Below are 22,257 nucleotides of genomic sequence, written 5' to 3' on the forward strand. Positions count from 1 at the left end.
AGTCCACAACTCCCCCTAGGCCCTGTGCTCCTACAGGTAATACTGATGAGCTGGATGGGTCCGGAACATGCCCCTGCTGCCACGGAGGGACACTGACTGATGAGCTGGGGTCCTGGCAGATGGGCACGAAGGAACCCCAGTGCCCAACACCTCCTGGGAAACACAGCTACAGGGCAGGGTTCTGAGGGATTTTCCCTCTTGTGAAGCTTTCCAGTCCTGCCCTTCGGGGCTGAGCGAGGTGAAAAAGCCATCCAGCCCCAGGTCCCACCGCCCAGGGCCCATTCCCCTGTGCATGCGGCACGGGGCTGTGCCTCCTACCTCGGTCGGGAACGACCAGCCTGCAGGGCAGCGCCAGAGGGAGGATGGAGTGCTGGTACACCAGAGCAGACAGGCACCCTAGGGAGAGAGCCAGACAGGGACCACATTCAGTGCTTACGCTGAGGCTGGGCTCTGGCACACCTCCATCACCCAGCCAGTCATCCACTGGGTTTCCCCACCCGGTCGCTTTCGCCTACACTCAGAGCCCTTACTCAGGCTGACTCCACGGGTGCCCTGGCAGCGTTCCTCCTCATTGCTTCAATCCCTGGGTGGAATAAATTTTATTATGTGCACCAAGGGAGGTCTGGATGTGCACCACCATAGAAACAGAGGCTGGCAGTTGCAGATGCTCTGCTCATCAGCTGGGCAGCACCTGAATCTCTCCTGCGTGGCCGCCCCAGCGCTCAGCTTACAGGGAACGGTGAATCCCTGGCACTGCCTCAGTAAGGGGGGTACCCAGCGACCAGGCCAGGTCTGGGCTTTGCAGTGTCTCCTGCCAGCCTCTGCCCTGGAGCTCAGCCCCTTTACTCAGCAAACTCTCCAGGGCGAGGGCCTTGTTTTCCTCCCTTTCAGGGCGAGGCCAGGTCCAGACCCGTCTCAGCCCTGAAACCCAGCTGGGCTGTGTCCGTGGATGATTTTAACACCCAGCCCAAGTTAACGCTGGACAATCGGCTGCCCAGCCCACACGCCGGTCGGCACAGTTGAAGGTCACTGACTTTTAGATGAGGGATGTGGGACCCTGAACTCCATCCCCTCTGGGCGCTTGGTTACAGAGGAATCAGTCTCTGTCTGGGCCCGTCATACCAAGCTTCAGCTGGAGGCTACCGGTGAAGGAGGCTCTCCTTGGTCTGCAGAGGGGTCGTGCAACATCCAGCCCTAAGAGTCCCTAGCAATCCCATCTCCAGACCTGGCTGCTGAGCCTCAGGAATCAGCCACCCTGCCCTAGCTAGCAGCTAACCCTCCTCTCTCCTGTGCAAAGAGAATGGGTGACCCAGCCAGGAGATGTTGGCATTCAAACCCACCTTGGAGCAGGGGGCGGAGTCCCATGCAGCAGGGGGCGGAGTTTTGTGGAGCAGGGGGTGTGATCCCCACCCTCTTTCCCCCCCAGATAGATGGAGAATTTTCTTTTTTTCCCAGAGCACAGAGATTGCGACTCTCTCTGGCTTTGCATGAGCTCCAGGTGTATCAGGGCTAGTGCGTTTCTCCTTCCTGACACTTCAGGCACTGTCCAGAGAGTGGTGAATGTTTCCTCGCCACTCACGTGAGATGGGGAAACCGAGGCAGAGAACTATTAAGTGACTTGGCCAGGGTAACACAAGGAGTTGGTGGCGGAGATGAAGTCCCCAGAGATCTGCCAGCTTAATGTTCCATTAACACAACAGCTTGGAGCCAAGAGACTGGCTGTGAGCAAGAAGTGACACTGATCAGACTGTTCTGTTGCCGCAACTGAACACAAAACCGTCACAAGCATCAAGGCTGGATGAGGGGCTAGAGTGGTGACTGTGCTGTGAGATTTAATAATCTGCAGTGTTTGTGCCGACACCCGGACGGCAACCGTAATGAATGCAGTGGCTCTGTTCAGTAGCTCACATTTAACACAGCACTGTGCTGTATCCCTTTTTCTTTCTCTGCTGCAGCTGCCTGACTATGTTCTTCCGGTTCCCAGTGCGCTCCGCGGCTGGCTGCTCAGTTTGTAACTCGCTTGTTTGTAAGTCTGCGTTCAATTGTACTTAGGCTTTTCCTCCAGCCCCTTTCGATCTAAAAGGGAAGGCCGTCTGTGCCCCCCGGAGCCCAGAGAACTGGGCTGCCAACTCTCCAGCACTGTCCTAGAACCGATGGGAATTAAAGATAAATCTTGAATGAAAGATTGTGTCATGGGATGAAGCCTCCAGGCGTACGTCCAACCAAAACCAGCCACCCCAGCAGAGCACCCGACCTCTGGACCCCTCGTTAATTTGTGTTAGTGTTTGGAGGGCGCGTGTGTGTGTGTGCGTGTAACTGGCACGCCTATGGGCCACTGTCCCAGCTAGTGGCCTGGAGACCACGAAGAGAAAGACTGACTCTCTCTAGTGGTAGCTGGGAGACTGCTGGTTTTCAGCTCAACCTATAGCAGTTCCTGCACTAAACTCCACAGGTCCCAGGCGTAACCTGCGGGCGGTTACATGAGCACATCCGTGGCCCTGCCTGTGAGGTTTCTTGGCATCTGCTCCGAATCCACAGGTGAAATAGCAGCCGTGGGAAGCGTGGGCCACGTGCGAGCTCCCCCTTCTCGCGACTCTCCTGGCAGCATTACAGGCTGGGTTTGCTAGCTGGGGTGTTCTGGAGCTAACAACTAACTCAGACACCTGCTCCCCAGCCCTCCTGGCACCGGGCCGGCCAGCCGGTGTGCCGAAAAGCCCCTGGCAGGTGCCGCAGTTACTGACTCTTCCGCACACACGGCAACTTCCCAAGTTGTGCCTCTGGCAGTTCCCATCGGTACCTCTGCCCCCTGCCGTGGGCGCCCACGTGTCCTGGGGGTGGATGGGGAGGAGAGGCTCGTGCCACTTACCGAAGTTGGGCTCATTGGGGCACCCTTTGAGCTTCACCCCTCGCGGGCTGGTCTCGATCAGGAAGTGCCTCACCAGCTCGTGGGCGATATCGCCTGGCGGGAGAGAAGACAGCGTCACGGCCGGCTCCCGGCCCCTCCTGGAACCAGCCTCCTAGGACAGCGGGGGCTGGGGCCTGCCCGGCAGGGGAACGTCCCACTGCCCCTCTGTGCACGCTGGGTGACTGCGGCCCCAGGCTCTGGGGAGCAGGCCCACGTGAATCTAATGGCAGCTGCCCTGTGCTCTGCTACCATTTGCTTTCCCCACGGGGCCAGGGGCTCCAGAGGGAGCAGGGAAGCTAAGGAGTCACAAAGAAAGGCACCAGCAGCCAGCCGGGGACGCCCTCTCAGCCCCCCGCCCGTAGGCTGCATGAGCGAGGCAGGGTCTGGAGGGACCGGGCTAACTGCAGTGACTTCACTGGTTCGCACTGGGGTAGGTGGGACGGGAGCCCGGCCTAGGGAACTCCACTGCAGATGACAACGCTGCAGCCCAGGCAGGGAGGGGGCACGCAGGCGGAACCCTTGAGGGTCACAGGTTTCCCACCACTGGGCCAGACACTGCACCCCCAGTGCAGAGAGGGCAGCTGGAGACAGAAAGGGGTCCAGGGCTCTTTGCAAAGGGGCACAGAGCCACACACAGCCTCGGGCGGGGCCTCAAACTCACTCCACTCAGTGGAAAGGCTCCCACGGGCTTCGGCTCGGGCCAGCCGAGAGCTCAGAGCCCTGCGCTGCCCTCAGTTCTGATGCCTCAGCACATACCCAGCTGCCCCCGGCCCCCCGTGCTCTGCCGGCAGCACAATGGAGGGAGCGTCAGCTGCTCCCCGGCCAGGGCGCGTGGGCGACAATACCTTTCTTGTTCTGCTGCAGGATGGTGGGAGGCGGAGAGGCGACTTTCATGGCCAGCCCGTAGGCGCCCCGGAAGGAGTGGCTGTCGCGGATAATGAAGGCTCCGGGCTCCCTGTCCTTCAGCAGCGTGATGGCTGGGAAGGGAAGCAGCACAGCAATGAGCACAAGCACCGAGACGGCTCTGGCGAGCACACAGCTACGCGCCCAGCCAAGGCAGAGTGCTGTGACGGGCCAGGCGTGCCGTGTCGCTCTCGGGGTATTCGAGAGGCAGGCCGGGGGAGTCCTATCTGGTATGGGACCTACCGCCACCCAGGCCCTGCGGGGGACCCATTCGTACCCAGGAAAGCTCATTACCTAATAAATACAAGTGTTAGTCTCTAAGGCGCTACACGACGGCCTGTTTTGCAAACCCACTCTGAAAGAACTCTTTCCTGTCCCCCACATCTGGTCCCCAAACAGCCGCCCGGCCTCTCCAAGCTTGTCCTCTGTGGCAAGCTGCCCGCAAAGTAGGGCACGCCGCTGCAAACAGGGCCGGACCCAGCCAGGACAACGGCAACAAGAGCTGTCTCCGCTGCTACCCTGATTGTCATCCCTCAACTCCCCTGCAAGCTCCCTGGCGCCTCCCCGTGCCTATCGCCCCGACCCCCCAAAGCAGACAAGAGCTACGCCCCCTGACCGAGCGCACTCAGGAAAGTAATAAAAGACCCCAGTGCCCTCTGGCCTGTGGCTGAGCATTTCTCTCAGCGCCATCGCAACAGAGCAAAACTGGGGAAGTTAGTTAGGCAGAAATTAAAAGCCCCAGTGCCAAAAGTGAGTCCCCTGCATGCAAACGTTTTAAAGAGGCCACAGTAGAGGCTCCAATGTATACAGCAAACCCCTGATCTATGCAGAGGTTGCGTCCTGGGCAACCTCCCCGTAAATCAAATTTTGCACAGATTAGGGGGGTTAAGGAGATCCCCTGAATTCCCCTGGCTGGGGGAAGCAGGGAGCTGGAGCCAGGGCTCCAGTCGGCAGCTCCAGCTCCCCCTGCAGGTGGGCGGGGGCTGGGTTAGGGGCAGTCAGGTGCCTTATGCTCCAGCTGTGGGCCAGACAGAGCAGTCATGGTGCCCCTGTCACCCCCCAGCCGCGGCGCAGCTTGGCCCCAGGGCTGCTCGGGCAGTGGCAGCTCCAGCCCTGCCTGCCCCTCTCTGCCCTGGCTTTGCAGTGCCAGGGAGCTGCCTCCAAAGAACCCCTGACCCGGGCAGCAGTGCAGGGTTAAGTGGAGAAGTGGGATGCAGGAAAATAGGGTCCCCCCCAGACTCGACTCGCATTAATATGAAAACACGTAAGTCGAGTCCACGCAAAGCAAGGGCCTGCTGTACCCCCACATTTAAAAACCATAAAAATAAAACCAAACACCTGCCAAGGGGGCTGAACAACAATGTAAAAGAAGCAGAGTGAGGCAACGACGCAGCGTTCAGAGCTTGGAAGTTAAAGCTGAGTGAGGTAAATAGAAAGGTGCACAGTCTGGCAAGTGAAGGGTAAAAATATAACGAGGGAGGCCAAAAAGAATCTGAAGAACAGCCAAGCAAGGACTTAAAGAGTAATAGCAAAAAAAGAACATTGAAGTCCATCAGAAGCAGCAGCCCTGCTGAACAACCAGTGAATTATTGACTGGAGAACTCAAGGACGAAAAGGTCATTGCAGAGAAACTAAATTACTTCTTTGCATTGGTCTTTCTGATTGAGGATTTGAGGGAGATTCCCAAGCCTGAGCCACTCTTTTGAAGTGACAGCTCTGAGGAACAGTCCCAGACTGAGGTGTCATTAGATGAGGTTTGGGAACAAATTGATAAACTAAGCAGTAGTAAGTCACAGGAATAGAGGACAGTCACCCAAGAGTTCTGAAGGAACTCAAATATAAAACTGCAGAACTACCAACTGTGGTTTGCAACCTTTTAAATCTTCTCTACGAAATGACTAGAGGATAGCTAATGTGATGCCAGTTTTTAAAAAGGGTTCCAGTGGCGATCCTGGCAATTACAGACAGGTAAGTCAAATGTCATTACCAGGGAAACTGGTTGAAACTAGAGTAGAGAATAGAATTTTCAGACACAGATATAACTCTGATGGCTTAGCTAAGAGCCCATCAGTTTTTGGCTCATGGCATGAGCCCCTAAAGTCCCAAGTTCCTTCCTGCTTGCTGATGACCTGGGTCCATTTGCTTTACATATAGACGAATATAATCTTGGAGGGAAAGGTTTTTATAAAGATAACTCATGCCTTGCCAATCAACCAGAGCCCTTTGAGGGGGTCAGCAAATATGTGGACAAGGGGGATCCTTAGATTTTCAGAAAGCCTTTCATAAGGTCCCTCACCAAAGGTTCTTAAGCAAAATAAGCGGTCCTGGGATAAGAGAGAAGGTCCTCTCATGGATTAGTAACTGGTTAAAAGACAGGAAACAAAGGGTAGGTAGGAATAAAGGACTAATTTTCAGACAGGTGAGAGATGTCCCCCAGGGGTCTATCCTGGGACCAACCCTCTTCCACATAAATTATCTAAAAGACGGGGTCAAGAGTGAGGTGGCAAAGTTGGCAGATACTACAACTGAGAAGAGCTACAAAAGGATCTTTCTGGGTGACTGGGCCACAAAAGGATAGGTAAAGTTTAATGTAGACAAATGCAAAGCAATGCACGTTGGTAAACACAATCCCATCTAGACACACAAAATGATGGGTCTCAATGAGCTGTTACCGCTTGAGAAAAAGATCGTGGAGTCACTGTGGACGGTTCTCTGAAAACCCCCACTCAGTGTGCGGAGCCAGCCGAAAAAGCAAACTGGATGTTGGGACTCATGAAGAATGGGACAGAGCATCAGACTGACTATCATATTGCCACTACGTGAATTCTTGGGACGGCCACCTCTTGAGTCCTGTGAGCAGGTGTGGTCGCCTCTCCTCAGCACGTATATAGTGGAATTGGAAAACGGCCCGAAAAGGGACGACAGACATGATGAGCGGTACGGAACAGCTTCCGTATGAAGGGAGATTAGTAAGGCTGGAACTTTCCAGCTTGGCTAAGGGGGGATGTGATGGAAGTTTATAAATTCACGAATAAGCTGAGTGCTGGGGCGGCCGCCCAGGGGAGATTCAGGTGCCACTCAGCTGATTAGCAGAGCTCCCACAGCCACCTGCATGTGTGTCTGTTGGTGGTGCACCTCGGCACACACTTGGGTGCACATAACAAAATTTATTCCACTTATGGATGGAAAAAAATTGAGAGGGAACCCTGGAGACAGCCCCAACTTGAGACAGGACAGGCCAGGCAGAGTGCTGCTATAATGCAGGGATAAGGGCACAAGGACCTAGGCCAGGAGTAACCCATATGGTTTTTCCGCACAGGAGCACACTGGCTTCCAATCCCGTCCGCTCAGCCTGTGCTGCTGCTCTCTCACCGGAGCTGGCTCAGCAACTCACCCTGCTCCCTGGAAATCTCCGGCTTGTACCAATACTTGGAGGTGTCCTGGACAAACTTCACATTGGCCCGGGTCTCGGGGCTGCTGTCTGAGAGAGGGGAAGGAGAGGAACCATCAAGGAAAGCACTCAAGTCCCAGACAGATTGACAGCCAGGGGCTGTCACAGTGCAGCCCTCCCTGAGACCAGGCCAGGGACAGAAGCTCTTCCGGGTCTCACTTCACAGCATCTCTTTGCAAGCAGAAATATCTTAATCCTCCCTTAACCTTTGCAAATTGCCTAGCCCCAAACTCATTCCATCTAGAGCTCACAAGGGCGCCCTTCTTTCCCAGAGCCAGCAAACACTTACGCACTACCCTTATCGTTCCAAGCCCACTGGTGTAACCGGGGATACGCCGGGACTGAGAATTAAGCATGCGTGCAGGAGTTTGGCAGAGCAGGGTCGGACATGGCAACAGACCCAATTCTGCAACGGGCTGTGACCGGATGGAGATGACCCAGGACGCTCAGAGTTTAAAAAGAAGCTGTCCATGCAAAAGACTTGCTGGCCAGATAAATACACAGGCCCAGCAACTTAGGTAGCTGCACTGGTTTCAAAGGTAACAGAGAGATAGCCGTGCTCATCTATATACGATCAAAACAAAAAAGCAGTCCAGTAGCACTTTAAAGATTAGCAAAATAATTTATTAGGTGATGTGCTTTCGTGGGACAGACCCACTTGGAGAACCCATCACTGGAATCACGGGCACATTCTCATGTTCCCCAACTAACATCCTATATACCATCGTGTGCCAACAATGCCCAGATCCTTTGAACATTGGACAGATTTCAAACTCTCTTCGACAAAGAATTAATGGGCACAAAACAGACATAAAAACGATCCTGATCCACAAAACGGTCAGCCAGCATTTTAATGGAGTGGGCCATTCTGTTAATGACTTTAGAGTTTTGCATCTTACTGAAGAGGAATTTTCACAACAGTTTGGAAAGAGAGGCTGCTGAACGCTCTTTTATATTCAAATTCAACACATTAACATGTGGTTTGAACCGGGATGGGAATTTTCTAGCTCATTATAGGGGCTCTTATACATACTTGGCTTTATCTAACTCTTGACTCCCCGCCTCCTTCTGCCCCTCTGCTCTCCGATTTGCTCACCTTGATAATATTTTTCTGATTTGTCCACCTTGATTACTATTTTTGGTTCTCTGTGCCTTGAAAATTGAGACTGTTCTGGTGTGGCTATGATCTGAAGAAGTGGGTCTGTCCCACAAAAGCTCACCCCCTAATAAATTATTTTGTTAGTCTTTAAAGTGCTACAGGACAGCTTTTTGGTTTCAAAAGGTGCCTGCCGGCCAACACAGCATGCAGTGAAGTCAACGGGGCCCCTTTGCAAAGGACGTATCCAGACAGGGCTGAATTCCCCTCTGCACAGCAGGCAGCCAGGAAAAGCAATCCCCCAGACTGAGCTGCTTTGATCTCACTGCGTGCAACGTTTTCCATAAAGCGTACGGGCTGTTTCCCCCTTTGATGACCACCGTATTTTCCTGGGTTCATTCAGACAGCTAATTTTCGAAACAGGAAAAGAACAGATGGCGGCGGGGGGAGGTTTGGACTCCAGCGGTGACACCTCTGTATACGCATATACCCTGTTGTAGGGAGTAAATCACAGCAGCTCTGCCGCTCCCAGCAGCCCTGAAAACCGCGGGGCAGTTGCATGCAGGAGGCTGGATGGAGGACAGTCGCAGGGCAGTGGCATGCCTGCCAGCAGTGCTGGGACCAGCCAGTGCTCTCGCTGGGGGAAAGCCTGAGTCCCCCGGGAAGGAGCGTTTCGCGCAGCCTTGGTGGGAGGAAGGCACTGTGTCGAGCACCCCAGGCTTGAGTGCAGGACCATGGTGTGTGCTTTGCAGAAGGCGCGGAGGAAGCGGTGTGCTGACGGGCTCCAAGCCCATCAGAGAGTTGCCGGGGGCCCAAGCCCATGGCACTTCCTCAAGCTAACGGGAGCTCCGCCCGGGTGAGGACTCAGGACTAAGCCAGGGCCTCCGGGTGTATCTCCAGGTCAGCCTCGCAGCTAAGGGCAGAAGCCACCCAAGGGAGACGCCCTGCTGAGGGCGACGGCTCTCCAGGGAAGGCCGAGAGCCTTCAGGGGATCAATCAGCGAAGGCCCACCAGGGGCTGGGGGCGATGCCCAGAGAGGCCGCTCTGAAGCAGGGCCATGCGGCACGAAGCACCCTCGCGGCAGAGCACTTGGCCTCCAGGGAAACCGTGTCCTCCAGCACTGCCGGCCTCTGCCCGGCCTGGCCCCAGGACCCCGCGAGCCCTTACCTGGCATCGAGAACTTGGAGAAGTCGGGCAGGGTGTGCGGGAACGCCACGCTGCTCCCGCTGCTGGGGCTGGACATGCCGCTGGAGACGGGTGAGGCCATCTTGCCGTTCACCGTGGCGTAGTTGGGCAGGCTGCTGGACCGCTCGCCGGCCGACATTCTCCTCTTCTCCGGCAGCGCCGGCAGCGGCGTGGGGCTCCCCTGCCGGCAGGTGGTGGAGTCGGGGGAGGAGGACTGTGGGCTGCTCACTCCGGGGTAGTAGGCCGGGGAGATGGGGAAGGAGGGCGTGGACGGGGGCTGGTACCCGGAGGCACTGCTCTGCCGGGACAGCGTGGGACGCTGCTCCTCCGGGGTGGAGCAGACGTAGACGAGGTGCCTGTCCAGGCTGGGGCTGCCCGGCGTGCCCGGCGCACTGCCTGCCCTCACGGCCTGGTGCCTAGCGAGACCGGGGCTGCCCGGGGTCACAGCCAGAGGGTGTCTGCCCAGGCCGGGGCTCCCAGGAGCAGCTGCCATGCCGGGAGTGAGCGCTCTTCGCCCAAAGCTGGGGCTAGGTGGCGTGTTGGTGGCCACTGTCCTCTGGAGGGGGTGAGAGCTCCCTGGCAGGGTGTGGACACCCTCCACGCTGACCTGGGCCTGTGGCCTCATGCAGGCCTCTTGCTGCGCCCTGGCGCGGCTGTCGGGGTACTCGGGGCTCGCAGAGACGGGGCCCAGGAAGGGCACTGGCGAGGCATTTTGGTAGCTGCTGTGCGCTGATGGGGCCGTGTTGACCGACTGGAAGCTGGAGTCGGCCGAGGGCCGCGGGGGCGTGATGGCGCTGGGGCCGCTGCTCTGAGATGGGTAGCTGCGGAGCGACACCCTGAGAAAGGCAAGAGAACAGCTCAGCTTCTCCCAGAATCACGACCAGGCACCACAGAAGACTCCACTGGAAGGGACCTCGAGAGGTCATTGAATCCAGTCCCCTGCACACACAGCAGGACCAAGGAGCATCTGGACCATCCCTGTTACATATTTATCCAACTCTGCTCTTAAATATCGTCAGGGTTGGAGATCCCACAACCTCCCCAGGCAACTTACCCCAGCGTTCAACCACCCTGGCAGGTAGGAAGTTTTTTCTAATGTCCAACCTCAACCTCCCTTGCTGCAGGTTAAGCCCTTTGCTCCTCGTCCTGTCCTCAGAGGCCCAGGGGAACAAGGTTTCTCCCTCTGACTTGGAACACTCTTTTCGGTACTTGAAAACCGCTGTCATGTCCCCGCTCAGTCTTCCCCTTTCCCAGCTAAACAAGCCCAGTTCTTTCAGTCGTCCCTCGGAGCTCATGCTCTCTAGACCTTCCGTCATTCCTGCTGCTCTTCCCTGGACCCTCTCCACTGACATTGCTCTGCACCAGGCTCACCCCTGCATGCGAGAGTTGCTGGCCCCCTGCGGGTGCACGTCGCTTAGTCCCAGGGCACCTTGTGATATTCGGTCACCAGAGAGCCCTGTGATCAGCCCCCCTGAAGGCCTGGGAGACTGAGACCCAGATCCTCACAGGCCCGTTGATTTCAGTGGGAATTAGGTGCTGTGCAACCTTTGAGGATCTGGATGTGAGGGACTTCCCTAAGGTCACCCAGGAAATCTGTGGCAGAGCCAGAGATGAAACCCAGACTGTCCAAGTCCCACGCTGGCATCTAAGCCAAGAGATCACCCTCCCTTTGCTGCGTGACTGGCTCAGTCAGACCCGACACTGGTATCAAAGGCCCCATGTCACAGCATGGTGACTGGCTGCCAGCTGCTGTAGGGGCATGCCCAGCCCACACCTGCCTTCTGGGATACACCCTGGCTGTCTGGAAACACAAGCATGGTGCCGCGGGACAAAACAGCCCTCTACCGACACGGCAGCTTAGGTGGGAGTTTCGAAACCTGGTTCCTCTCTAGCTGGGAAGCAAAGTCACTGTCACCCTGTCCCAGCCCATCGGCCTTGTGCCGTCTCGAGACACAAAGATGGGGAACTTTGTAGAGCTCGCCAGCAAGTCACGTAACTAATAGACACTTGGGAGAAGTAATTTTCTTCCCCGCCTTCCCCACCCGCCCAGCTGATGTGTCAGTTTTCATTTCAGTTTTTTGTGTTTCTATCCCTGTGTTATACAGTCGTCGAGCCAGTTCCCTTTCACTGCGGTCTCCAGATCTGACAAAGTGGGCCAGTCCCACGAAAGCTCACCCCCGAATAAATTATTTTGTTAGACTTTTTAGTGAGACAGGACTGCTGCTTTGTTTTGTGAGACACAGACTAACCCGGCTGCCACTCTGTATCTGTCCTCAGAGGAGAATATGTTTCCATCTAGCAATGGCCCATCTAAGGAAACTAAGGCAGGGAATGGGCAAGTGACCAGGCCAGGTGACACAGCAACTCCTGACTTCCATTCCTGGTCTACTGGCTCATGCTGAAACAAATGACTGACACCTATGTCCATTGCTAAAATGCGGCTGTCCTGCACCTCTGGGGAGGAACACAGTAACGGCAGCACATAACACTCTACTGAACTTTCTCCTGCGCTCGCCTCTCCCAGGCTCTGTCAGTGGTAGTCAAACGGCTCCGCCTGGGGAGAGAAGAGAGAGCAGGAGGAGCTGCCCTTCTCTCCGAGGGTTCCCACGACCTGACTGATGCCCAGACGTGCTGGTGAATGGCGCCAGTGAAGCAGAACAGAAAATGACATTGTCGCTACAGCATCCCCTGGGGGTCAGGGCCAGGGGGTTTGTCTCCTGGGTTCTCCCAATGCCTCAGTGGTCTACACGACTGATTTTCCCTTTGGGACCCGGGCTGGAGTGATCATCCTGCCCACACCTGAGCACATGCCTGGCCTAGACCACAGGGAGCAGAGCTGAGCACCGAGGATCCCACAGCTGCGATGGGGAACAGTGGATGTACCGGAGCGGCTGCTCCGGAGCACTTTGCTCAGCAGTCAGTCGGTTGCTTGGGGCCAGACCCTGCCCAACAGCTGGGCGCTGAGCATCCCCGGAGCGCACTGGCTTCGGGGGCAAGCTATAGGGCTCAGCACCGCCCGGCAGGGGGCTTTGGGAATAGTCAGAAAGGAGCTTTGTGCAGGGCCTGGCAGTGAACGGCTTAGGGAAGGGAGGCCTGGGCGTCTCCCTCTGCTCAGGACAGGAGCTGGGGGGGTCGGGGCGCGGCAGGCATGGGACGCGCCTACCCCAGCTCCGTGCGAGAGAGGAGGGGGTTTGCTGGGTCAGGTGACAGAATGGGTCCCCACAGCTCCATCCGGCAGGGAACGGCTGGGAACAGCAACCAGGGGCGCAGCAGCCGGGGCCTGACCCAATGGATAATCACCCCACGTCAAGCCGGTCTGCCGGCACACTGCCCCCAGAGCCGCGATCTCCCCCTGTCCCGCTGCACACACAACCCCACGGGGGTGTACACACACCCCTTCCACACACACAACCCCGCGGGGGTGCACACCTCACTCACACACAAACCTACATGGCACACAACACGTGCACACACAACCTCAGACATATAACCCTACATGTGTGAACGTGCACACCCTACATGCACCCCTCCCCATAACACTGCATGCATGCACACACACCCCCACGTGTGCACACACAACCCTACCCACATGCACACCTCACCCACATGCAATCCAACACGTCTGCACACACCCAGCCCTACATAAGGGAACACATCCCCCTATATGTGCACATATACACACCCGCCCACACCTCCTCCCAAACACACACACAAATGTCCCCCTGACACACAACCAGCTACACTCTTCAGTCAGTCCCCCAAGGACCATCGACATCCGCCCCCTTCCCACACTGTCTCTCTCTCACACTCACACACACACACACACACACACTCAGGCCCACACAGCCACAGACCGTCCCTGCTACACATGGGCAGAACCTTCCCTCCATGCCACACAGCTGCCAGGCACAACCGCCCACACCCTCCCCCCGCCTGGCTCATAAACCAGCCCGCGCTCACCCGCACAGCTCCCGACCCGGCGAGGGTGGGGTTGTCACAGAACCGATGGAATCCAATGGCTTATGGGTTATGGTGGATGAAAGGCTGGACATGGGTCAACAGTGCACCCTAGTAGCCAAGAAGGTGAATGGCATATTGGGTGCATTAGGAGGAGCATTTCCAGCCGATCTAGAGAAGTGGTTGTTCCCCTCTATTCAGCACTGGTGAGGCCACATCTGGAGTATTGTGTCCAGTTTTGGGCCCCCCAGTATAAAAAGGATGTGGATGTGCTGGAGCAGGTTCAGCGAAGGGCAACAAAAATGATGTAGGGGCTGGAGCACAAGACCTATGAGGAGAGGCTGAGGGATTTGGGCTTGTTTAGTTTACAGAAGAGAAGACTGGGGGGTGATTTAATAGCAGCCTGTGATGGGGTTCAGGGGTCCCCCTGCACTGCACCCCGCCCGCTGGCAGGAGAGACTCTCACTTAGCAGGCACAACAGCAGGTTTATTAGGCAACAGATGTCCAGTTTCTCACAGAAGCAACAGCATAGCCGCCAGAGACAGTCCTTCCAACCTGTCCTGGGGGGAAGACCCCGAGGGGTGCCCCTCTGGGGTGTAGCTTTCCCCCTCCTCAGGCTGGCTGCCTTCCAGCTCTCCCTTTTCCTAGCCTCCAACTGCCGCCCCCGATTTAAAACCCAGCTCAGCTCCTCCCTGCTTTTTGTTTAGGCAGAGGTGTTATCTGCCAGTTGTAGCCCCAGGGTTATTCTTAGCCACTGGGAGCTGCTGCTTGCCTCGGACATCCAGCCTGACTCACACATGCACCCCCCCCACTCCATCACACAGCCTTCAACTTCCTGAAGGGGAGCTCTAAAGAGGATGGAGAGAGGCTGTTCTCAGTGGTGTCAGACGGCAGAACAAGGAGCAATGGGCTGAAGTTGCAGAGGGGGAGGCGTAGGTTGGATATTAGGAAAAACTACTTCCCCAGGCGGGTGGTGAAGCACTGGAATGTGTTGCCTAGAGAGGTGGTGGATTCTCCATCCCCGGAGGTTTTTAAGTCCCGGCTGGACAAGGTCCTGGCTGGGATGACTCAGTGGGGGTTGATCCTGCTCGAAGCAGGGGGCTGGATTCTGACCTCCTGAGGTCCCTTCCAGCCCTGGGATTCTGTGATTCTGTGGCTTCGGGGCAGCGAGCTCCTTTACACCCCTTCGACACACCCAGGCCTAACGGACACCTGAAGGCTTTGGAGAATGCCCCGCTGGCCCCCTCCCTTCCCCTGCTGCTCGCGGTGCACTAGTCTGAGCTCGGGGAGACACAGCTGTGCCCTCGGCCCCCAAATGCAGCAACGCCACCACAGGGACCGAGGCTCCAACTCCGAGCGGGTAGCTTATCCCTGGCACGTGGCAGCTGCTGCCCCAGATCTGGCTGTTGGGCTCTCTAACCCTGCAACAGGCAACAATGCTTCTGAGGAAGCTGGGATACCCCAGCGCGCACTCGGCTAACATTGGCCATGCTGCAGCTGGGTGGCAGGAACCCTGCCTGACCCCTGCGGTGGCGGCTGCTGCCCTGCAGTGTGAGGGTGCATGGCTGTAAACAGACCCCAGAGCCCTTACTGGTGTGACGCCATGGATGGTGCGTTCGGGCAAGGAAGGGCTGAAAGGAGGCGCGCTCTCAGAGTGACTCCCAGACCCACGGCTGGTCCCTTACCCGTCCGTGCTGTGAATGGGGCTGCTGGTGGAGATGGGGCTGGGGCAGGCGAAGGAATCTGTCAAGGCCCCGTTCTTCACCGGCGACTCAGCGCTGTAAGCCTGTGGCGCGGGGGGGCTCTGGGGCACCCCTCCGGCTCCCGTCACTGCCTTGCGAGCCACCGACTCCACATAGCTCCTGGGCTCTGCGGGGGGAAAGGAAAGGAAAGGTGAAGCCAGCAACTGACGTAGCAAGGTCAGCGGTCCCGTGCCCTTTGGCTGCAGTTCAGGATCGGGGCCGTTGGCAGCCAGGGCCCGACTATCAGCCACCCGCTTCAAACCGATCACCCTGGTGAGGCTTCGAGAGCTGGTCTGAGAAAGCTGCTGTTTCTCCGTCACCCCCCCGCCCGCCCCAGCAATGAAGAAATCCCTCCCTGGCCCCGCGAGGGCATTGCCCAACCAGCTGGAACATGGGACCAGCCTGTGCCTCGCAAAGCTGCTTCTGCCTGCCGCTGAGTGCAGGCGAGAGGTGCAGCAGCTCAGAATGGGGCCGCTGAGAGGCCATGGATGAATCACAGCCCTGCAATATGAGATTAGCCGTAGGGCTGCGAGGCCCCTGCCCACCCACCCCACCGGAATGGTCTTCCCTGCCGCTCCTTGCTCCGGGAATCTTGTGCGCACGCAGGGCTGTGCGTCTCGTCTACTGGAGGCGCAGCCCTGCCCGCAGGAAGTCAGTCGTCACCCTTTAAAAACAGCCCCGTTTGAATCACGCCGGCCAGACGTGCAGCTGGCCCGGCAGCCTCCCTGCGTGCCTGGCCGTAAGTAACCCCGTCCCACCTCCTCGCACCCTGGATCCCTCCTAAACAGAGGCTGTGACTCAGCAGGGCTGGGGCCGGGTCAGTTTTCACTGCACTCCCAGCGCCGCCGGAGAAGTCACACGAGACTCCCGTGATGGACAAAGCCAGGGCAGCTTGGCAGGTGGCTTCTCCAGGAGCATAAACACTGGGGCACCTTAGTTCAGACCCAGCCAAACAGGGCGTCTTACAGAGCGCAGGCCTGTGCCCTGGACCCGCAGTAAGATGGACTCTCCGGTGTCTGCCGCTCAAGCCGCCGGCTGCTCTCTCTGAAGAGCCGCGGATGAGAAAAGCAAACGGGGGCCACCCAGAGAGGGGGGTTGAAAGGCCTCCCACCCTCCTTCTCCACCATGAGTCCCTCTCCTGGTTTCCATCCAGCAGTGGAATAAATTTTGTTACGTGCGGACGTGCACCACTGATAGAAACACAGGCTTCTGGCTGTGGGCGCTCTGGTCCTTAGCTGGGTGGCACCTGCCTCTCTCCTGGGCAGCTGCTCAAGCACTCAGCTTACTGGGAACACTGGTCTCCACCCACTGCATTGCGGACGGTTAGCTCAGCCAGTCGCTCCCACAGGGCGGGTGCCTTGGGATGGCCCCTAGGACTCAGACGGTCCATTTCCGGGAGTGGCTGAGCTCAGGGGCTGGCCTCTCGCAGCTGTGGTCTGTCCTGAGAGCGCGGGCGTGGGGCCGGGAGCAGACCCTGGGGACTGGTGTGCAGCGAGATGGTACCTCTGCACCCAAGGAAGCAGTAACTGTCTCCCCAGGGAGCAGAGCTCCCCGTCATGTCGAGCACGAGCCCAGTCCTATGCCAGGATCCGGAGCAACGCACACTTCCCTGCAGCCTGCAGCAGCCCTCTCAGACAACCCGAGCGCCCGACGCCGAAGGGGCAGCCCCGCCGGAGCCTGCCACCTTCCCACGCCATCGCTGTGCCAGCGGGCAGGAGGGCAGAGCCGCTCCCTCTGAGCCCACGCAACCGGCCTGCCGTCCGACACAGCCAGTGCAGCGCGTGACAGCCCAGCCAGGCCCCTGTGGGCCGTGAGCGCGGAGAGCAGCCGCTGGCCCGGTCGCTGCCAAGGTGAACTGGCGTCGAGGGCACGCCTGAAAACAGAAGCCAGACGCTTTCTGTGCGACAGGACTAGTGGCCGGGTTGGAGGCGTTCGCCCCCCCAGCGGCAGCAGAGCCGCTGCCTACAGGCCCGAGCTGGACAGGCTCCGGAAGCGGGGCCTGGGGACACGCCATTGCTCAGATGCCAGCCCAGTTTCCGCCCTGCTTTGGCCCGAGAGGTGGCACCTCAGAGACCATTCCTGGAGCTCTGCCGGGTCCCTTCCTCTTCAGCACTGGGTCTAACGCCATCACCGAAGTCCTCTGCCTCCTACCTGCTTCCACACCAGTCTTCCCTGTAAGCTGAGCACTTGGGTGGCCGCCTGGGAAGACTGATATGTCCCCCCCAGCCGATCAGCACCCACAGCCGGGAGCTTACGTTTCTGCGGGTGGTGCACATCCGCACAAGCCTTGGTGCATGGAATAAAATTGATTCCGCCCACAGATGGAAAAAATTAGAGGGACTCCCCAATCCCCACCCACCCCATTCCTCCAGTCTCCCCTGCCCAGCTCCCCCTTTAGCCGCCGTCTGAGCAGGTGCAGACACCAAGCTTTGCCTGCCTGCCTCCCTTCACCGCCCCCCGCAGCCCCGCTCGGAGGGGGAAGGCAAACAAGCCTCGGGGTTGTTCCTGCTTTTCATAACGCACGTGCCCCGTCCACATGCTCCACTGGGCCCTGCCTCCACGGCTGTCCAGCTTTCTGCCTTCCCTGTGTCCTCCCCTTGATGCACGAGCGATTCCAAGAGCCTGGGGAAGATACGCCTCCTGCCTCCCTCCCGCCCATCCTTCCCAGAGCCGGTCCCGACTCCTCGCAGCCCATGGGCCGCTCCTCCTGCGGCTGTCCCCGCCAGATCCCAGCCAGGGCTGCCGCAGCCACCACGGTGCTGCCACCAGCCTGACAGCCAGCACGAGGCCTGACCGTCAGAGTCTTCCTGGAGGAGACGGGGGAGGCGGTGTTACACCACGGGCCAGGAAGAGACAAATCAAAACCGCCCACCCAGCACACCAGGCCAAGGACAGCCGAGTCTCTTATGATGCAGGTGGCCCTGCCTGCAAAGCCCTGGGATTCAGCCCCTGCTGGCCCTGACTCCTTTCCTCACAAGGCTCTTGCCTACAAGCAGGGGCCTCTCCAGCCTTCCCGGTCTGCGGACGGCTGCAGCAGAGAAACCGCCCGCTCCCCGGCGCTGCTCCCCTGCTAGGGAGGAGCCAGGCCCGCCGGGCGAGGTTGTGGCTCCGACACCCACAGGTGTCTGGTGTCTTGTGCAGTGGACCACACATGCGCGACACCCACTCTGCACGCACAGCCCCACGTGGGTGTACACACACCCCCCTTCCACACACACAACCCTGCGGGGGTGCACCTACACCCCTTCCACACACACAACCCCACATGGGTGCACCTACACCCCTTGACACACACAACCCCGTGGGGGTGCACACACACCCCCTTCGACACACACAACCCTGCGGGGGTGCACACACACACCCCCTTCCACACATACAACCCCACATGGGTGCACCTACACCCCTTCCACACACACAACTCCGTGGGGGTGTACCTATACCCCCCGCCGTACAAACAACCCTATGTGGGTGTATGTACACCCTTTCCACACACACAACCCTGTGTGAGTGTTCCTACACCCCTTCCACACACACAACCCCACATGGGCGCACACACACACACACAACCCTGTGTGAGTGTTCCTACACCCCTTCCACACACACAAACCCCCCCATGGGTGCACACACACACACACACCCCTTCCACACACACAACCCCGCATGGGTGCACACACACCCCCCCCTTCCCTGCATACACCCCTACCCCCATGCACACCTCACTCACACACAGCCCTACGTGGCAGGCACGTGCCGGCGCTGCTCCTGGCTGGCTCCAGCTCTCTTACCCTGTCTCTCCCCACCCCAGCGCTGTGACTGGTTTGGCGCAGAGGCTGCCCGGTACAGCAGCCGGGGCTCATTGCCCTCTGGGCACTACTGATGTTACACGGCAGCACAAACACAGCCTCCTCCTGGCCTCACAAACCAGGCAGTGCCCAGGTTTTTTGGAGACGAGCCGGGGGGGACGTATAACCTCTCGCTCCAGCACAGCCACGTGGAGCAGAAGCTGCCCTCGGCAGCGAGCCGGGCGCAGCCTTTCAGACCGAACGTTCCCGGGTGGGGTTCGGTATTTTGGCTGAACCCAGCACTTGGGTCAGGGAATCGTAGGACTGGAATGGGCAATGCACTCCTGGCAGGACCAAGCCCTGAACCATCCCTGACAAGCCCTCATCCAACCGGCTCTCAAACGTTATCTCCAGCCGTGGAGATTCCACGACCCCCCAGGCAATTTATCCCAGGGCTTAACCACCCTGACTGTTAGGAAGCTTTTCCTAATGTCCAGCCTAAACCTCCCTTGCTGCAGCTTAAGCTCATTGCTTCTTGTCCTATCGGCAGAGGCCAAGGGGAACAATTTTTCTCCCTCCTCCTTGTCACGTCCTTTTAGGTCCTTGAAAGCTGCCACCAGGTCCCCTCGCAGTTGTCTCTTTTCCTAACTGAACAAACCCAGTTCTTCCAATCATCCCTCGCAGAGCATGTTCTCTAGGCCTCCAGTCATTTTTGTTGCTCTTCTCTGGATTTCCGCCCATTTGCCCCCACTTTTCCTGAAATGTGGTGACTCACGCAACAAACCTCGTTGCCAGCTCTGCCCACATATCTACACCAGCAACACCATTACAGGACCTAACCAGATCAGCCACACCATCGTGGGTTCATTCAGCTGCACATCTACCAATATAATTTATGCCATCATGTGCCAGCAATGCCCCTCTGCTGTATACATCGGACAAACTGGACAGTCTCTACCTAAAAGAATAAACGCACACAAATCAGACATCAGAAATGGCAATATACAAAAACCCGTAGGAGAGCACTTCAATCTCCCAGGCCACACGGTAGCAGACTTACAAGTAGCTATCCTACAGCAAAGAAATTTCAGGACCAGACTCCAAAGAGAAATTTCTGAGCTACAATTCATCTGCAAATTCGATGCCCTCAGCTCAGGCTTAAACAAAGACTGTGAATGGCTGGCTAAATACAGAAGCAGCTTCCCCTCCCTTGGTGTTCACACCTCCAGATCAACTGCTGGTAGTAAGCCTCACCCCTGCTGACTGAGCTAACCTTGTTACCCCCACCCTTGCTCTGGCTTATTTATACCTGGCCCTGAAGATTTCTAAGACCAGCATCTGATGAAGTGAGTCTGTGCTCACGAAAGCTCATGCTCAGAATTTTTCTGTTAGTCTATAAGGTGTCACAGGACTCTTCGTTGCTGTTACAGATCCAGATGAACACGGCTACCCCTCCGATATCTTTAGCTTGTGACCCTCAGATCCCTTTCTAACAAACTCCATCCTAGACAGCCGCTTCCCATTCTGTACATGCGCGACTGATTTCTTCCTTCCTAAGTGGAGCACTTTGCATTTGCCCTGGTAGAATTTTATCGGCTCAGCGTAGGGCCAAGGTGCTGCTGGAGGTGACCTGCAGAAGAGGGGTAATAAACCTTCCCCGGCGTCAGTAATTAGATCTGCTCAACATATTTCCCACTCTCTGCCCCAACCAAAATTAGCCAGCCCAAGAGCATGAATCAGCTGGCGGGAGGCTCAGGGGAAAGGCTGCGGAGCGAAAGCAGCATCCTCTCGTAGGTCAGAATGTCTTGTGACACAAGGAAAGTCTGTGTCATGGGCAAAGGAGAGAGAAGGCCGGGGGGGGGGAGAAGTTTGGGGGCAGAAAAGCAAGTTTGGCATAGTTTTTAGATTAAAAAACTTTGTCTGAGGATCTTGTCTATGCTGGTGTGATGGGGTTCTGGGGTCCCCCAAGCTCTGCACCCCGTCCGCAGGCAGGAGAGTCTCTCACTTAGCAGGAAAACAGCAGGTTTATTAGCCGACAGGACACAGCATCGTACAGAGGAGTCAGTACAGCCGGCAGAGACAGCCAGTCCCATCCATGTTGGGGAGAGGAGGCCCCGAGGGGCCCCCAGAGCTGGGGCCTTGCCCCCTCCTTTGTCTCTCTCTCCCTCAGCCCAGACTAACTGCTTCCAAATCCCAGTTCCAATTCAAACCCCTCAGGCTCCACCTCCTCCTTTGTCTCCCGTACAAAGGTGTTACCTGGTCGTCAGGGTTACCCTCAGCAGGACCCCACACCCTCTGTGAGCCACTCACACACACACAGGTATCCCCCACTCCATCACATCTCTCCCCCCTTCCAGACCGAACTGAGCGGGGTCACTCAGCCGGTGACCTGGGGAAGTTCGGGGCCCTCCCCTCGTGATCGGGCATCGGCTGTACCCTCGGTGCTTCCCTTGATGTGCACCACCTCCACGTCATAATCCTGCTGGGGGAGGCTCCAACTCAGGAGCTTGGTATTGGCCCTTTTCATGTGATGCAGCCGGACAAGTCCCTTTAGTTCCCTCAGGCTGGTTGGTCTCCCTGCTTCGGCCCCGGTCCGTCAGCCACGTTCTCAAGTCGGGCAGGCAGAGCCCATACAGATGCTGCAGCATCAACAGATCAAATAGTTCTTTTCTGGTCTGGGCCCTGCCCTGTGTGACCACCAGCCCATACAGCTGCTCCAGCAAATGTTTGGAATTCAGTTACAGTCCAGTAAAAGAAGGTACAAATGCTTCCACCCTTGGCATTTAGCCAGACCACCAAAATGGTTGTGTGCCTCAGTTTCCCCTTCCATGCCACACAATAGGTTTGGAATGTTCCTCCTCACGTGAGAGGTTGCAAGACTAGTTACAGGGAACAACGGTGACATTTCAGAGTTACAGACTCCTTCAACATACAACTCATGCTTCTACATCAATGTCATCATGTCAAATGGCTCTTTCCAAACATTCAGTACATGGTACAATTCTACAGCTTTTGGTAGCAGCACCCCTTGGTTACAACAGTCAGCGTGAGTAACAGAACAAACCCATTGCAACTGTACATTTACGTTGCTCTTTGGTAGACCACAACCTTTGTGCAACAGCCTTGAGAATCTGGTATTTTGGGGATAAATGGCTGAGGCCTTTCTTAGCACCATCAAGTTCTAATCTTCTCCCTTGCCCCCTGGGGTGGAAATCTGATCTCTCTGGCTGTGCCC

At 57.3% G+C, this 22,257-nt stretch overlaps 1 protein-coding gene across 14 annotated transcripts in view; it reads right to left on the reverse strand.

Annotated features, from left to right (window-relative positions):
- Nucleotides 1-22,257, reverse strand: part of TNS1 (tensin 1) — a 245,809-nt gene that overhangs the window by 12,339 nt on the left and 211,213 nt on the right. For all 14 annotated transcript variants that reach the window (XM_075001459.1, XM_075001457.1, XM_075001452.1 and 11 more), the window contains 6 exons: nucleotides 15,184-15,367; nucleotides 9,523-10,376; nucleotides 7,203-7,289; nucleotides 3,751-3,882; nucleotides 2,867-2,959; nucleotides 319-396 (listed from right to left, as the gene is read on the reverse strand). In XM_075001459.1, the coding sequence (XP_074857560.1) occupies nucleotides 319-396; nucleotides 2,867-2,959; nucleotides 3,751-3,882; nucleotides 7,203-7,289; nucleotides 9,523-10,376; nucleotides 15,184-15,367 (1,428 nt within the window). The remainder of the gene's footprint in view (nucleotides 1-318; nucleotides 397-2,866; nucleotides 2,960-3,750; nucleotides 3,883-7,202; nucleotides 7,290-9,522; nucleotides 10,377-15,183; nucleotides 15,368-22,257) is intronic.

The sequence above is a fragment of the Carettochelys insculpta genome, chromosome 8 (assembly GCF_033958435.1).
Source record: "Carettochelys insculpta isolate YL-2023 chromosome 8, ASM3395843v1, whole genome shotgun sequence".
Lineage (NCBI taxonomy): Eukaryota > Metazoa > Chordata > Testudines > Carettochelyidae > Carettochelys > Carettochelys insculpta.